Source organism: Peromyscus eremicus, chromosome 20 (genome assembly GCF_949786415.1).
Source record: "Peromyscus eremicus chromosome 20, PerEre_H2_v1, whole genome shotgun sequence".
Taxonomy (NCBI): domain Eukaryota; kingdom Metazoa; phylum Chordata; class Mammalia; order Rodentia; family Cricetidae; genus Peromyscus; species Peromyscus eremicus.
Window position 1 is genome coordinate 32,972,905 of NC_081436.1, and position 18,321 is coordinate 32,991,225.

The following is an 18,321-nucleotide window of genomic DNA, read 5'->3' on the forward strand; positions in this document are numbered from 1 at the left end:
GAAGTCTGCCAACATTAAGATAGGAAGCTTACCTAAAACACAGAGCTCCTGGGAAAACAGCAACCACCTCGATTCCCAACACTCAATGCCACAGATTTTTTAATCAGATTTTTTTTTTTTTTTACCACAAACAGTACAGTGAGCATGTTAGAATACCGAGAGATATTAAAAAACAGCCATCAAATTACTAAAATTAAAAATAAGAATTTCCCGTCTTTTTTTGTGTCTCATTCTGAAGGCTCTGTTAACACAGTTGGCTCAGACCAAAATTGGTAATTAAAAAAAAATTCTAGAAATAAACCATTCATAAGTTTTAAGTAACTTCTGCAACAGCATAGTATTACAATCACTCAACTGTATTATTGTTGTTAATCTCTGACTGTGACTAATCTATGAGCTAAACATTCCCATAAGAATATTCATGTGTTTGCATAGGACAATAATAATAATCTACACAAGCTGAGTACTCTGTGAACATCTTGCCATGTATCTACCAAGCATGAAGAAGTCAACTGTGTAGACAGAGAACCATAACTCAACATTACAACTCCATCTTTTAACATGGTCCACAGTATCCCCTTCAACATGTGACTGCATGTGACATGCTTCCTCTAAGATACCTCAAAAGGTACTCTAGTCTAGAAGAGTATAGAGTTCCACCAGCTCAAGTAAATCCTACACTCTCTTCCTTAACCAATTCCTTCATGTCTTCTATTCAAATCTGCCTATCTTATTGAAATAATCTTCCTCACCAAATGAAATAGCTTGTAATTTCCTTAATGCCTCTGACCTACATAGCATGCCCTAGCACCAGGGGGAAACCCCAAATGTCAACCTGTCTTACTTGTTATCCTGACATGGCTGACCTCTGCAAGAGTTGACCTCCTCAAAGTAGCATTCTTTAAATGTGTCAAAATGACCCTCTTGTCTTTCTAAAGCCAGGTGCATTCTAAGCATTAACTAGTCACCTGTATTTCCCAATCAAATGAGTTTGAAACCAATAACCGAGTCACTGTAGTTTTCCCATAACAAACCCAACTCAGAAAAGACCCTCAAATGTCAGGCATAAGACCAGTCACCAGGAGAAAATAATTCAGTAAGTTTAAGGCTCTTTATTAACTAGAATTCCACACCCACCAGTTCTCTCTTGCTGCAGAGGCTCAAAGCCTACAGCCTGCATCAACTCCATAAGGAACTGCCCTGTCCCTACAGCTACTCCAGCAGGACAGTCTTCCACTCTCCTCCAGTTGACAGCTGACCGACACCAGCACAGGAGCTTCTGTAGCTCATACACATATTCCTACAACACTGCTTGAAGGTGGTGGCTAGGTAATGCTGACTGGTGAGTTCCAGCCTGCCCCAGACACTGGAAACAATTGCCTGTGCTCGAATCTGTTATTTACAGAAATCACATGCCTTCCTATCTCATCAAAGCTATACTGAACAGGAGGAGTTGAGATTTTGAGATGCTCTATTCATGTACTACTCCACACAAGAACTCATATACAATGAAGTATCAATTTCAGGGTAATTATCATGTACCCGAATATTATTAAAAGGAGCTGCTGTGTCTGCTAATCATTCTATCCATTTCATGTGCTGCCTTTGCTTAATAATGAGTCTGTCCAGGCCCGGCAGTGGTGGCGCACGCCTTTAATCTCAGCACTAGGGAGGTAGAGCCAGGCAGATCTCTGTGAGTTCAAGGCCAGTATGGTCTACAGAATGAGATCCAGGACAGGCACCAAAACTACACAGAGAAACCCTGTCTTAAAAAATAAAAAAAAAAAAGTCTGTCCATACTTTCTATTTATATAAAAATGTATCTGCCCAAGTCTGTGAGTAAAGCTGGTCACAATCTGATACCTACAGGACTTAACCATAAACTGTCCAAGTCTGAACAAACTATCAAAGCCAACGATTGTGAGCCCCGGAAAGTGACACAAAATAGGCACATTCTGAAGGAGGAAGCCCGAAAGGGTTAGAACAGAAGATCTGCCAAGATCACCAGCTGCCTGTAACCATATACTCTGCCATTAGATGCAAAGTCAAGCAAAAGAAAGAGCTCAACTCTTATTAACAGTTTGCACTCTGAATATAATCTGGTTAATTAACTACCAACAAGGCATCAGTGTCCTTCAAAGAAGTATACCAGAACTGAGACTTGCCAGAATGTACATTTATGATGTCCAGGATATAACTGAAAATTACTCAACAAGACAGACAACACAACTCTTCATCAAGATAAGAGAATGCTAGCCTAATACAATGAGATGACCAGGACTTCAGAACTAAATGCCCAAGAGTTTCCAGCACCTGCTTGAACTGCTCTTGATGGCATAAAGGGAGGTAACACCTGTAGGGCTGGAGACCTGACTGTGATCCCCAGAAGCTGGGGAAAGCTGGGTGCAGCAGCATCCCTCTGCAATCCCCAGAGATAGAGAGATCTGACTGTGATCCCCAGAAGCCGGGGAAAGCTGGGTGCAGCGATGGGAAACAGAGACAGAAGAATCCCCAGCAGCTTGTGGGCCAGCTAGCTGGAGTAAGCAGCTGGGACCAACCACAAGAGCCAGTCTGTCTCAAACAAGGTCAAAGGCCAGGACCCACACCCAAGCTTGTTCTCTGAAATCCACACACCGTGGTACACTCACACATTCATCAAGAGCCTCTATCTTACACACACACACACACACACACACACACACACACACACACACCCCAGAAAAACATGCAAACAGTACTTGGAGTAAATGGGGCAAACAAAACAAACAAAGAAAAAAGTATGACCCTTTCACAGGGGTCACCTAAGACACAAATATTTACATTATGATTCATAACAATAACAAAATTACAGTTATGAATTTATGAAGTAGCAACAAAATAATTTTATGGTTGGGGTCACCACATATGAGGAACTGTATTAAAAGGTCACAGCATTGGGAAGGGTGAGAACCACTCACTGCATTAGATCTAAGTTTTGACCAATCAGAAGTCTAAACAAAAGCATATAGACTACCTTGCATTTTAAAGGCTAATATTTTTCTTTTAAGACTGTCTTAATCTGCTTATTCAATAACCTTCCTGGGTTATAAAAATGGAGCACAAGACTTGTGACAACATTAGGTAACAGGAACATCTGACTTCTGTCCTGATTCTACCCAAACATCAGGGGCAGGTTTGCTAAACAGAGGGTGAACGGGAGAAGCAACTACGTGAAACCTAAAAACTCCTATTCATTTGTTCTTAAATCTTTCTTGACTAAAATTAAAGCCATGGTGAGAGATAATAGAATCATACATTTTTCTTCTTTTGGGGAAGTGGAGGGCTCCTACCCCACCACCTGTGTTCAGTATTATACCAGAAATATGAGAGACCCGAATGCTGTGAAGGAAGAAGTAAAGCTGCATATGCAGGTAGCATGATAATATAACAAATCCTAACAGAACAACTTAATAAAACCAGTAATTTAGCAAAAGAAAGAAAAAACAGCTAATAAGCTTAACAAATGCTGTGTTAGAGGCTTAGAAGACAAACAGTTGAAAACATCCGATTTCTGATAGTGAAAAATCATGAGTTTCAGACAGATAATACACTAGGAAAGTAAGCAATGTTGTTGAGAGGAATCTGAGCATGTCTATATAAAGGGATAGCCAAATCACATTCAGATAAAGAGTTAGAGCTGGGAAGAGGGCACAGTCCCCAGAGCCATCAGCATACACAACACAAATGCAGCCAGAACACAGCAGGTCGTTGTGTAGAAATCCATGAACGAATTCACAAATTTATGTGGAATTGTAAAAGATCCAGAATATGTAAGTAATCCAGAAAAGAAGGTCAAAGCTGGAGCAATTTTAAATTCACGTCTCTCCATAAAAAGCTGCAGTAAACAAGACCGTGGTCCTGGCATAAGGATCCATAAATACATCAATGGAACAGAACAAAGACTCAGAAATAAACCTCACTTCCACAGCCATTTGATTTTCATCAAAGGTGCTAAATCAATCCATAGACAGAAAGCATCAAATCCTGAAGAGAAAAGCAAATACTCTCACAGGGAAAAACAAGCTTGACGTTTGCCTCATTCCCTCTTCTGTTGCTATAACAAAATAACTGAACAGAGGGCACTTATAATGAATGGAAGTTTATTGCTAATAGTTCTGTAGGCTGAGACATCGAAGAGCAGAGTACCAGACTTTGCAACTATGTATGTGTGTGTTACTTTTTATCAGTCCTTCACACACACCCCTTCCCTACCCATCCATCTTTGTGTCTCCCACTCCCCCACCCCCTACATTTTTTTAAACCCTTCAAGACCAGTTTCATGCTCCCCACATATCCTTGGTTGTGTGGCTGTCCCCTGGAGAGTGGTCAACTTACCATCTGAGGGCCTTCGTGCTCCTGTACAACATGGATGCAAACAGCACATGGAGAGAGCAAACACAGTAGTTTGGGTCCCTCTTCCTCCTCCTTCTTTCTCTTTTTATTTTATTATAGTATATAGATGAGTCAGGTGCCCATGGGTGTCTGGGCAGAAAGTAACATCTGTTGTCTTCCTAGGTTGCTTTCCCCTTAGTTTTTCAGACAGGCTTTCTTAGGGGACCCACAGCTCATGATTTTGGCTAGAGTGGCTGGCTTCCTGCACCCACTGCTAAACCTGCACCCACTGCTAAAGTTACAAAGCGTACTGATACAGCCAGCCTTTACATGGGGACTGAACTTCAGGCCTCATGCCTGAGCAACAAACATGTTATGCACTGAGCTGTCTCCCCAGTCTCTCTCTACCTGTTTGTATAAGCTACTAATGTCATCAAAGTGGCCCCATCTTCATGAACTGTCTAATCCTAGCACCTTCCAAAGGTCCCACCTCCAAACATGATTGACTGACAGTCAAGTCCAGGGTTATGTTTCCAACAAAGGGATTGCTGAAGGACACAGGAAACCCACAGCAAACCTCTAAGTTACACAATTTACGAAACTCATTTGAGATGCAACACCACCCTTAATGTGAAAACTAAAATGATTATAAAAGACTTGTACCTAGGTAGGGCCCATAAACAGCTCCTACCAGTCAGTCATCAAAACACATGCAGCCACCAGATAAACGGGTCAAACGTGTGCCCTTCACAACAGCAGGCACAAAATACACAGAGCTGGTAGTCATCAGAACACAAGACCAACATAACAACAGAATGAATGAGAACAACAAAACCCCACTAGTGCAGATGTGGCACACGCAGGCACAATCCAAACACTTTACCCATGGATGCCTCACATTGTGCAACTACTTTGGGAGAAAGAAGAACTGGAATTCTTTGAAAAATTGAACATAGCTCCATTTCAATACTTGGTTTTTGGCCAGACAAATGAAAATATCTGCAGAAAATGACTCGTAATAAAACAGTCCTGCAATGTAATATATAATGACATCAAACTGAAAACTATCTAAACTAGCTCCAGTACTGTAGGTCAGGATTATCACTCTGCAACACAAAGAAATGAACAATGGTATAAACAACAGTATGCCTGGACCACATACATCACCTGAAAGAAAGTGTGAACCCACAGGTGTTCATGCATGCAGTCACATAAACAATTTTAGTTCTAAAAAACTCAATTTCATGTTTTAAATGAGGAAGCTGAAGAGAAAGGCGGGCTGTGTACATGGCTAGTATGACATGATTCTACAATTTACACCCAAGTCAAACAAGAAAATCAAATCACTAAGTTCACTGAAAAGTTTTAATTAGCTCCAAAAGTATGTGAAGCCCGAAGAGCCTCTAACTCGAGCGTCAGCTCCCTGGGGGTCAGGCTAAGAGCAGCCCACAGTTCCGGTCTTACCTTGGGAAACTGCTTTACAGGAATCAACACTTTCTGTCCCAGCTTCATGTTCTTATTTATCACCACATCAATGTACTTCTCTTCATCCTTGCCTTCTCCTTTTTGAAACTTTTCTATTTCTGTGGAGGCAAAAAGACACCCATGAAACACGTGAGCCAGAACTGAGGTGTGGAGTTGGGCTTGCCCCACTGTGGAAGGACAGCAAATGCAGAAATGAGGACTGTTAAATGGACATAATTTTCTCAAGTAGTGACACATCTCCCATTTTACCAATGACATCTTCATAAATGAAAAAGGTACAAACTGTGGCTGTCAAAGCAGCCCTTGGCTATACGTGCTCATGAAGGTAAAAACGGACAAACACAAAATTAACAAACAAAAAGTCAGTAACTAAGCCCCCTGGGAACTCCTGTGTCCTGCTCTCAGCTCAGCATTACACAGCCCCAGTGCCCTAACCACTGCTCTTGGGGCATTCTAAAGCTTGTACTGTCAAGCACTGGCTCAAAGACGTGAATCGGAAGAATAAGGGGGCATGAGGGAGGTTGAAGGGAGGAGAGAGATGGTGGACAATTATCTAATTATATTTTTATTTGTTTGTAATTTTTAAAAATTGGCTCTAAGTTGGTTTGGAAAACTTAGATGACCCTCCGTCAGCCGGCTCCCCAACTGTAGCCCACCTTTTCATACAGCACTGGCCACTGCAAGTGTCTTCTGCAATGAGTCCCCATCCCCTTCCCCCTGAAGCTGGAATGAGATCATCTTCTTTCAAGGTTCGTTCTTCTAAAACTCACTGATTCTCCTTCCTTGGGGAAATAGCAGGAACAGGAAAATCAATCCCTCCTAGCTTAATCCTCACAGAGCACATAGGGACTGCTATTACTCTAAATGGGAAAAATGGAGGCAGCATCTCTCCGCAGTTTCTTTAATGTAAAGCCTACTTCTACAAACACCTACTGCCCAGCACTGCCACGTGCAGGGTTCAGGAACCAGAAAGAGCATACATCTCCACTCTCATTGTCTACAGCACTTGGTTGTGTACAAGAGACACAGGTGCTTCCAGAGCAAGTACTGTGGACTTTCACCCCTCAACAACTGCCGAGACAAAAGGCTGGGGGGGGGGTTGTACTGGGGGTGACATGAGTGCACAAAGGAGGACAAACTGCATATATCATTCTGCCTGTTTCTCTCTCTCTCTCTCTCTCTCTCTCTCTCTCTCTCTCTCTCTCTCTCTCTCTCTCTCTCTGTGTGTGTGTGTGTGTGTGTGTGTGTGTGTGTGTGTGTGTGTGTGTGTTTTGAAGGGTCCAGGAATATAGAAATATAAAATTATAAGCTTAAGAGATAAAAATCGACAGTCATCAGCTCTAAAGGTTAACTGCTAACAATGACTGTCTGCTTTACAGCCAGCAACTCCGTCAACAGCCAGGGGTGAACTTTTAAGTCCCTTGACTCTTATAGCCAACAACTGCCCGGACCAAAGTTAACTTTTAATAGTTGTTTCTACGTGACTCCCAGCATGTAGTCTGTGCCTAATCCCTTCCCCCTTACTATAAGTAGGGGTTCATAACCCCCCTCCAACTGCCACAGCCTTAAAATCCAACTCTGGCTGTGGTCTCAGCTAGCTGATAAGCTTTTTTGGCCCGCGGTGATTTTTTTTTTCTGGAATAGAGTTTGCTTCTGGTTTAATAGACTTTGGTGGTCTGCCCCCCATTATTTCGAGACTCCAGACCCAATAGTGTGTCTCTGACTCTCTCTCTCTCTCTCTCTCTCTCTCTCTCTCTCTCTCTCTCTCTCTCTCTCTCTGTGTCTCTGTCTCTATCTCTGCCCCAGGAGGATGCAGGTGCAGTGCGTGGGGTGTGCACGTCCCACTCTCACTCCATCTCCAGACAGGATCACTGGGAAGCTGGCTGGCATTAGAGGTCTCATGGTGCCAGGAAACACTGCAACAGGAAGTAGAGTGGCAGGGAAGGAAATGGAGAAAGGAAAGAATCTAAAGATGAGAAACATTCAGGCATTTCCCATAAATCAACACTGAGTTGGAAAATTTCAGAATCAATGGTGTGATAAATTAATAATCTTATTCTTCAATAAAAAGCACTGGGTCCTTTGGAGTAACCCAGAGGAAGGGTGTATGGAAACCCATCTTATAACCCAATTAAAGTGCAATTGGAGGGAACAGAACACATGATGTATGAAAGGGTGACACAGTGGGGGTTAAAGGTGTAAGTGTAAAAGGGGGTGGAGTAGCAGGCCAAAACTAAGGGTTACGAAAAATGCTTTACAGAAGCTTACCGGTTGGTAAGATAATTTCAAATGTACTTTCTAAGTAGTAGTTCAAATGGAGGAAGCCTGCAAAAATGAACAGTGCTGCTGCCAGAAGGCATCGCTATTAAACAAAACTGCAGAATCAGGCACAAGACACCTCCCCAGAGGTCTTCAAAACAACCAGGCTCCACCATTGATCTTGCTCACCCACCATAGCCCCGAGGTAAGACCCACAAAACAACCCAGGCTAACCACTGCTCTTGCTCACCTAACATAACCCCGAGGTAATACCCACAAAACAACCAGGCTAACCACTGCTCTTGCTAACCCACCATAACCCCGGGGTAAGACCTAATTGCTGAGACACCACACATGTTGGTCAAAGGACATAAAGAAATTAACTGATAACCCTACAAAGAAACTTCCTCACTACCGGTTAGCTTTCATTAGCAGCTGCAGTTACCTGCACAAAAACAAGCCAGCCGAATTTCCAATATGAATGGAGGAGGAACTGAAATGGCCCCCTACCTACCTAATGGAGGAGCCAGTAGCAGTTTACAGATGCTGGGGAAGGGAGAATCATTCTTTGGGGGGGGGGTGGCCACTGGTAGGTGGACTAAGATCCAGTGGATGGCCCACCCCCACGCACTAAGGAGCAGCACTGATTTGACTTAGTGGATTATTGAGAAAGGGAGGGAGGGAGAAAGGGAAGGGAAGGAAAGGGAGGGAGGGAGAGACAGAGAGTCAGTCATGTAGTTTGGAGAGGGACATGTTGGGAACCTGGGGGAACTGGAGGGGAATATGATCATAATTGTATACATGGTTAAAATTCTCAAAGAATAAATTAAGAAAACAGCAGCAAGTCAAAAGTCAGCTTCTTCACTGAGTATAATCCAAGACTTCAGCTGTAACTAGTAAAACAAAATAAGTCCCATTTTTATTATCTATTCATGTAGTAATTAGAAATAATCTTTGACATATAAGTCAACAAACTAGGTAAACTAAAATTTCCTTTAAGACAATTAGATTTTTTCCCCATTTTTTATGTTTGTGTGGTATGCACGCATGTGTGTACGCATGCTTTGGTATGAGTGTGAGAGGGTGTACATCCTCATGTGTTTGAAAGTGCATATGGAGGTTAGGTTAGTGCAGGAAATCATCCTTGATAGTCTGCCCCCCTCCCCTAAGACTTATGCATTGAAGCAAGGTGTCTCAATCAAACCGAGAACTCACTGATATTACTAGTCTTGTTAGCCAAGCTGCTCAGGGGATCCAGTCTCTGCCTCTGTGGCATTTACATGAGTTTCTAGAGATCTGAACTCTGGTCCTCACATTTTCAAGGCAATCACTTTAACTACTGAACTATCTCATCTCTGTAGGCCAACAACTATAATTTTTATTATACGTATATTTGGTGATTATGAGTAGTTTTGTTGTTTTCAAGAAATCTAGTAAAATACAGTATGTATGGGGGGAGGGAGAGTTCAACTGCACCAGACAATCTCTACAATCAAGGCTACCTGGTAGTTTCATAGTCTCAAGCCTATGCTACTCAGGACAGAAAAGCAGCTCAGATTCCGAGAAGCTCCCCCCAGATTCATGTGTCCCTTTCAATGGCTATAAAAATGAAGTCACCAAACAAGGATTTCATCAGACGTCCTGGGGAGATGCACCGGGGATCTGACTTTCATTGCTCTCAGGTCACATTTGTACCACACTCCTTCATTGAATACACTGTCACCTTCCCACTCAGAATTAGTCAGTGTGTGATGGAGGTTTTGGAGAATACAGAGGGAGGTAACACTGTTCCCAAGCTACATATGCCAAACCTCTGTTATCTCAGAAATGGTTCCAGTAATGATTTCTGCTTTAGTCTCAGTTTGTACTTTGTGTGAATGTGAAATGTCCCCATGGGTTCATGTGATTGAACCTTTGGTCCTCAGCTGTTCCCAGTTTTCTATTAGAAGAGTATAGAAGCATAGGAGATGAAGTCTTGCTGCAGGAAGTGGGTCACGAGTTGGGGGAGGGCTTGAGGTTTTATATTGTGCTTAACTTCCTATCTGCTCTCCAGTCCGAGTGAAGGTCCAATGGGACCAGCAGCCACACATTGCTACCTTGTGTTACCATACTTTCCCAACCTGGAAGCACTGTATCTAGCACCCTGACCCTGAACCCAAAGCCAGTGAAAGAAATTTACCATGGCCTTGAAACCCAAGCCAGTGAAAGAAACACTTTAGCCCTGAACTGTGGTGTGGTGATACATTGTCTTCCCCAATATATTGTGCACCCTAATAAAGCTTATCTGAGGATCAGAGGAAAAAGCCAGCCACTGTATTAAACATAGAAGTTAGGCAATGGTAGCTTAATCTTGGCATTTGGGAGGCAGAGATCCAACCAGATCTCTGTAAGTTCAAGGCCACACTAGAGAAGAGAGCCAGGCATGGTGACACATGCCTTTAATCCCAGCACTAACCATAGAGGTCTGGAGGTCTGTACAGACAGACAGGAAGTGATGATGTACCTGGGCAGAGAGAGGAAGTGAGATGCAGAACAGAAAGGCATATAGGCATGGGTATACAGGAAGTAGCTCTCTTTGGCTGAGGATTTCTGTGTGGTAAGAATGTGGATGGCTTTTTTCTGCTTTTCTGATCTCTCAGTTTTTACCCCAACATCTGGCTCTGGGTTTTTATTAATAAGACCGTTTAGCAATTTGTCTTACATTGAATCCAAAACCTAAGAAACACACATTGTCCCTAGAACCAGAGCAAGTGAAAGAAATATACCCTGGCCCTAAAACTAGAACCAAAAGGCTAAAAAGGGCCAGTGAAAGAAACATAGTTTGGCCCTGAAATCAGAGCCAACTCTGCCCTGACCAACAAAACCAACCAATCTCTGAGCAGGAAAACTAACCAATCCCTAAGCAGGAAAACTAACCAATCCCTGAGAAGAAAATCTTCTCCCCGGAGAAACTCTGCCCCTAAGAAGCCCTATGTAAGTCCCTCTGCCTGTTCAGTTGTTGGCTGGGTTTTCCTACCCTGGCAGAGGCAGCCACTCTCCTGGACTCCTCCTTCCCAAATAAATCTCTTTCTTAGAAGAGTTTCGGGTAAAGTTCTTTCCATGGCACAGAACAGAGTTCTTTCCATGGTACAGAACAGAAGAACCTTTGCTGAGGTTCCCCCTTAGGGGGACTGGTCAGAAAAAAACCCTTAGGGGGCTGAACAAAAAAAAGTAATAACTTTTCTTCACTGGAGCAGAAGGCGATTACTACATTTCTGCAGAGGTTTCCCCTTTAGCAGACTGAAGCAAAAGAAACAGTATCTCAGGCTGGAGAGAAGAAGCAGCAGAGCTCTGCTGGGAAGCTGCTTTAAGGGAGGGTGAGAGGTGGAGCAAAGCTCAGCAGTAAAGGCTTTCTTTAGGAGGGGAGCAGGATTGCTACATCCTGCGGGGAGACCATCCCCCCCCACCCCAGCTTCAGGCATAGCCTGACTTCCAGATAAGTCCAGATACCTTTCCCTCCAGAAGCTGTAACACTCGAACTGACATTCACCTGTCGTGAGAGAGAGAATACTAAGCAGCATTTATCTAAAGCCTATTTAGTTCTGAGATATACTATGTATGAAGGGGATCCACAGAGCAAGGCAGAGACCAATGTAATATTATGCACAAAATGCTACAGAAAGGAGCTTACAGCTTGGGATGTGCAAGATTACTTAAAAACCAGAAAAATCCAGGCCTAAATTCTTAAAAGATTTGGTGAAGAAAAATTACAAGCAAAGGAATGTGGATTTCTCAGTGAGGGGATGTGACCCCAGGAGACACTACTATAAGGGTACTCTATCGACACAGTGAGAATCACAACTTTTACTAAGATCTCATAGATTTTTCTTATAATGTTACAAAATCTTGCAATCACAGAGGCAGTAGGTAGATGCCAGGTCTTGATGCCTGGCCCCGGGTTCTCAGAGAATGATGGACAGATTAAGGTAGGAGGGTGAGTCTCTTCGATCCATGTAGAGGAGGAAGAAGAACAGAAGCATGAGAAGGCAGGCCAGGTTCTTAATGTCGAGATGAAACCGTGACAGTTCAGTAACAAACAGAGAACTGCAGTAACTGTCAGCTGACGCAGCAGAAGCGTCCTAGAGGAAAGGGGATTGGGCAGTGCACAGAAAGTGAGAGCAGACAGGTCGGGAGATAGGATGGGTAAAGACACAGAAAGAGGAGAGCTAACTCTTAGAATGAGCAGCAAATGGGACATGAACCTGGTTCATTTAAGAGTGTGAAGAGTAAGGAGAGAGCGGCCAATGAGGTGCACACCATATTCAAAGAGGCACGGGAGCTAGTACTGAATGTCCTGCTGAAGTCCCCATAAAGGGGTGCCTCAAACTCCACCTCCCTTCCATTCTTCCCTGTGGGGTACCACCATGACCACCCACAATGTCTGAGGCTGTCAGCCTTCTTTCCTATACTGGGTCACACTGGTGCACTGTGTGGTCAGCCCTGTTTCCTATACTGGGACACGAGGCACTGCATCTAGCCGAAATCCCACTTTCTAGTGAGACAACTTTCAAGTACCTGAACACTGTTCTTTGATGATTCCTCAGCTGTTAGTTCCTATTTAAGGTCTGTCTTACCAAGCCGACTGCTTTCCCTCACACATGACTTTCAAATAATGGAGCTAACACTGACTCAGCATTCTAAGCATCACCTACACCTTGTGTACTGTCTCAGCTGCTTGCTCTCACTCCACCCCAGTGTCTCAGATGGATGTTAATCACAATTTTCCATGATGATTTTAAAAATCACGTAATTAGTAACAGAGTCAGAACTCAAAAATCTAGGCCTCCCCTAACACGTATCAACAACAGGTCATCCATATGCTTTATTGAGGAAACAATAATCCAATGAATCATGTGGACTGTGTGTGTGTGTGTGTGTGTGTGTGTGTGTGTGTGTGTGTGTGTTGGGGGTGGGGTGTAGATTGTTTTTACAAGCTAGAATGGAAAGGAATGCATTAAGGAAACAACAAGTTCCTGGGCTGAGCGCATATAGAATTTACTTTTTTATGGAACACATCAGCTTGGAACTCTCACAATGTACCATGGCCTTCCTGGAGCTTCTTTCTTGTTGAGGAACTGACCTGGAAAACGGGATTCCAGAAAGAAATGGATAAATTTGGGTCATCTGAACAGTTTGACAGAGGGCCACACACAAAAGCATGTTGGCTGGAGAGATGGCTCAGTGTTTAAGAGCACTCGCTGCTCTTGCAGGGGACCTGGGTTGGGTTCTCAGCACCCACATGGTGGCTCACACTCAGCCAAATAAGTTGAGTTCGGAGGGAACCTCACCCACTTCGGCATCTGTGGGGAGCAGGCATGCACTCAGTACACTTACATACATGCTGGCAAGATATCCAAACACGTAAAATAAAACTAACCTTTTTAAAAACTGCAACAAAGCTATGAATAACCAAAGCAATAAAGAACCATGAGGGGCTCAAGGGGTTAAAATGGAGAGGAATGAGGGAGCAAGGGCGGGGTAGGGTCAGGGGTAAGACGTGGCACAAGCTGAAGGAGGAGGGAGTCGGGACAGGAGACAGAGAGTAGGGGAGAAGGGAGGTACTGAGAGAGAAGCATCTTCAGGAGCCATGAACTTGCAAGAGACAGGCAGTCAAACTCGGGCACACCACAGGGAGAACAAAGAAAGGAAACACGCTGGTGTCACTTCTCCTTACTGCCCCTCCTGTGCTCGTAGCAGAAAGCATATAGTTATGGACATAACGAGAGGCCAGAGGACCAAGAGGGCTGTCCACACCGCCTCCGAGGGACAGAGTGGCAGGGAAGGTGGAAAGCGGCAGACATGTAAGGCCTCTGGCAACCTGAAGCAATCGGGAAAGCATGCGACAGGTCTGTCTAACGAAGCTCCACTTGGGCTCAGCACACATAAAGCCACACAGCAAAGGCGAGGAGAAGCAATGAATGGTGGAATATCACTTATAGCAATGCCAACCTGATTATTATTACTTTAGGGACAATGATTCCTCATGTACAGGACTGTGGATTCTCTTTCCACTCTAGGAGCTTCCATTTCTTTACAGAGCAGGATGCCCATGCTTAGGAAGGTAGCCAAAGGCAGACTAAGGAGTAGGGGACTCCACATTCCAGTGCAGATGCTCTACCATTGAAGGGCAATCCTTTCTCTCTTTAAAGAACACATATGGGTTTTACCATGCTCAGGTCTTGTGGAGCACATTCTCACTGTTACAAATCACATAAACTTTTCTTCCTCCAGCAAAGATATGACAGTACGCCTGTTCGACAACCACTTCCTGCAGGCCCTTTTCTGCACTGCCCCTGGCTGCCTTCCATTCTATGAATGCAGGGCTGTGGCTATCTCACCTGTGCAAGCACAGAAGAGCAGCCCATGGTGATGCGTGTGTGACACTCACTACAATACCCGACATTCACCCTTGCTGTAACAGGACGTAGATCCCTCGACTTCACTGGCCTGTTTCTGCCATAGCTCAGACCTTAGCAGGCCCCAGACCTTAGCGCACTGATGCCATGTTACAAGGCCCATTCAGGCTTTGAAACCCAGCATGAAGGCTACACCACCTGCCAAAACTGGAGCAAAGGCTAAGTCAGTGGTCCCAGGGAAGTCCCCCAGTGGAAAGACCCTAAATGCACCTACTCTGTTTTTGGCTTCTGTAGTTCTGCTTCTTGCTAACAAGGATGAGGTTTTTGTGAATAAAAGACAGAAAGTGGTGCAGCTCTGGGATGCAAGCTTGGGGCAAGTTCCCCATGCAGCTGCCAGCCAGCAATACAGATGTTCTACTCGACTTTAAGAGTGTCCCTGTGTGTTCTCTGGTGAACTTACCTCTCAACGTCAGCTACTGTGAACAACTAACAAGCCCTGTCTGGTTTGAAATGAGATGTAGCAGTATTCTGAGAGCTGTAACCCCCAAGTGTCCTGAGGCTCTGTGAACACAGGCACATCTGCTCCTCCTCCTTTCCTCTCCTGCACTGAGGCTGTGAAAAGTGCTGTTTCCATGTCAGGAGAAGCTTGGAATGACAAAACCTCAGTGACAGTGATTGTCTGAGGTTCGAAAGTAGGGCTAAAGGAATTTTGTGTGGCACCAAGAATTGATCAAGACGTAAACCCAAATGAAGAGTAGAGAATGATTCCTCTACTGACAAAGTACCCTACAGAATTAAGTAAAAACAAGACATTCCAACAGAAGCAGCAATGGCACCAGAAAAAGCAAAGGCAAGGGGCACAGGCCCAGCCAGGTGCAAAAGCCACTGGACTCCCTGCTGTGCATGCTTCACACACAATACAAATGGTCCATTTCACCATTTTAAGGAAAAGCACACACTGATCAGCACCCACAATAGGAAGAGGGATGGCAGAGAGGCCCATCTCTGAAATTCAAACCCCTTGAATCCAATGCTGACTGCTGAATTCTTCCTAGAGACTGATGAACTGTGGTAGCTGTTCTTGGGTGTTAACTTGACTCCATCCAGAATTAACTAAAACTCAAGGGCCTGAGTACAACTGTGAGGGATTTTTTTCTTAAATGATTTGAAGTGGGAAGACCCACTTTTAATCCAGATTTTGTGTGTGTGTGTGTGTGTGTGTGTGTGTGTGTGTGTGTGTGTTCTCACTGGCAAATCCATTCCTTCACTGGCACTGGAGCCTGCTTCTTCGGGATTCCAATGTATGCTGAAGACCAGCTGAGACATCCAGCCCCACGGACTGAACAACAACTGGATTCCCAGCCTTTCCATTTGTACGTAGCCATTGTTAGACTAGCTGACCACAGCCTGTAAAAAATCAATCAGTCTCTCTCTCTCTTTCTCTCTCTCTCTCTCTCTCTCTCTCTCTCTCTCTCTCTCTCTCTCTGTCTCTCTCTCTCTGTCTCTCTCTCTCCCTCTCTCCCTCTATACACTCTATACATTCTATATATTCTATACATTCTATTTCTCTAGGACAGCAATTCTCAACCCATGGGTCCCAATCCCTTCAGCAAACCTCTATCTCCAAAAATATTTACATTATGATTCATAACAGCAACAAAATTACAGTTATGAAGTAGCAACAAAAATAACTTTATGGTTGGGTGTCAACACAACATGAGGAACTGTATTAAGGGGTCACAGTATCAGGAAGGTTGGGAACCATTGCTCTAGAGTACCTTGAATAATACAGATTTTGGTACCAGAAGTGGTTCTAGACCAACAGAAGGATAAAGATGAATTTTGTAAGTATCTGAAATGGGCTTTCCATTTTGCCAATACCTACAGTCACTGAGGCCCCTCCATCTAAGAGAGCATTAAAAGCCCATGGTGTAAACTAGTTTACAAACTTAATCAGACAAACGCACTGGATTATCCTGATTTACTAATTGTGAAAGGCAATGAATTTGCTGACTATATAAAACTTTTGATAATTTGTGAAAAAAACAAGGAAAATGATGGTTCTGGTCAGTTGCTCCCAGCATCTCTAGATAAACTGACAAAGGAAAAAATGAGCTCTGTGATAAAAATTAACCAATTTCTAGCATCTCAGAATATGGTGAAGGACAGCAAGGAGCTCAGTCATAAAACTGACCAGTTCCACATGGTGCAGAAACTGTCTAAAGGAAGCATGGTCTAGAAGAGGCTCTTCTCTCTCCAGCAGCCAAAGAGCACAAGTTGGAGAAAACCAAATAGAAGCCCTCATCCTAAGGTTGGCGGAACAACAGTGAAAATTCAAGTCCCAGCCTCAGAGGGTGTCAGCAGTTACAGTGAGGGCACTGACTGCTAAGGAACAGGATCCTGGAGGGTGGGATGGGGATGTGTGGGAGGACACTATTAAAGCTGATGGCTTTGAACTCTCCGATTCTCAAAGGTTTCTCTCACCTGAGGAAGGTTCTCCACCCTCGCAGAAGAAATGCTCCCACCACCACCACCCCCTGCAATATTGCCCTTTCTACCTTTGACTGAGGAAATGAATCCTTCATTGTCTGCCAAACCAACAGTGACTTTCTCTGAAGGAGATGCCAGGCAAGACAACACTGATGTCCCTCAGGGCCCACAGACAGTTGTCTCAAAACCAATAATCAGACTTCAGGCTCAGCAGGCTCCTAAAGGGGAGGTGGAAAGTGTAGTCCATGAGGAGGTCTACACTACTAAAGAGCTTAATGAGTTTGCTAATTCATCCAAGCAGAAGTCTGGGGAATATGTGTGCGAATGGATTGTAAGAGTGTGCAATAATCATGAAAGGAACATAAAACTGGATCAGGCTGAGTTTACTGATATGGGCCCTCTGAGTAGATTCTAGGTTTAGTGTGGAAGCCCGCACAATTAAAAAAGGGTGTCAGAAATTTGTTTGAATGGTTAGCTGAAGCATTTGTCAAAAGCTGGCTTACTGAAAAGTAGCTGGAGATGCTTGATATTTTTGTCTTAGTGTTAACAACAGGATTCTAAGGATCAGGGAGTGGGTATGCTGTGTAAAACCTAATCCTCTACAATGGGAAGACCCAGAAGACATGTCCTTCACTACTTTATAAGATGGTGAGAGGGCCACCAGCACATCTGAAGAGCTTTGTTGTCACCCTTTTCCTTGTGACAGACCTTAGGGTTGGAGATGCTGCTGCTCAGCTGGATGAATTAAATGCACTGGGTTTAATTGGGCCAGGTGGCAGTACTGATCGCCAAAGGGAAGTGATTATCACTATTGTAATGGGCAGCCCAGACAGAGCAATGTCCATAATGGACTGACCAGTAATAGGCAGCGCAGGCAAAGTGATTTGACTGGTGGCGTGACTTGTACGGACCTTTGGTACTGGCTAATCAATCATGATGCCTCATTTGTTTCTCTGTATAAGTGAAAAAAAAATCTCAAATGAAAGGAAAATTCCACTGGAGCATGGCAAAAGAGAATCACAGCCCATGAACCAGTTTCCAGACTTGAGTCAGTTTGCAGATTTAGAACCCCTTAAAAGGGATGACAAGGTTCCCCTGAAGAAGGACCTTGAAAGAATACCTAAGAGTTTTCTTGTTAGCCTTCCCCAGTCCCACTGTTAATATTTCCCCAGTCCTTCCCCAGAGGGACCTATGGCCTTTTACAAGGGTAACTGTACACTGGGTGAAGGGATCAAACAGACTTTTTGGGGTCTATTGGATACTGGTCCTGAATTGATGCCGATTCTGGTGACCTGGTGACAGGTCGACTCCATTGGACCAC

The 18,321-nt window shown here is 44.0% G+C and overlaps 1 protein-coding gene across 12 annotated transcripts in view; it reads right to left on the reverse strand.

The window, feature by feature from the left end:
• The window catches only part of Khdrbs3 (KH RNA binding domain containing, signal transduction associated 3), a 166,806-nt gene that overhangs the window by 104,497 nt on the left and 43,988 nt on the right, over window positions 1-18,321 (reverse strand). For 11 of the 12 annotated variants that reach the window (XR_009375436.1, XM_059246922.1, XM_059246923.1 and 8 more), the window contains exon 2: window positions 5,836-5,954. Coding sequence is in view for 11 of the 12 variants with exons in the window: in XM_059246922.1 (XP_059102905.1) it covers window positions 5,836-5,954 (119 nt within the window). In the remaining variant the exon portion in view is untranslated. Of the gene's footprint in view, window positions 1-5,835; window positions 5,955-17,068; window positions 17,173-18,321 lie in introns of those variants that run through there. The other variant, XM_059246928.1, reaches the window with a different exon arrangement.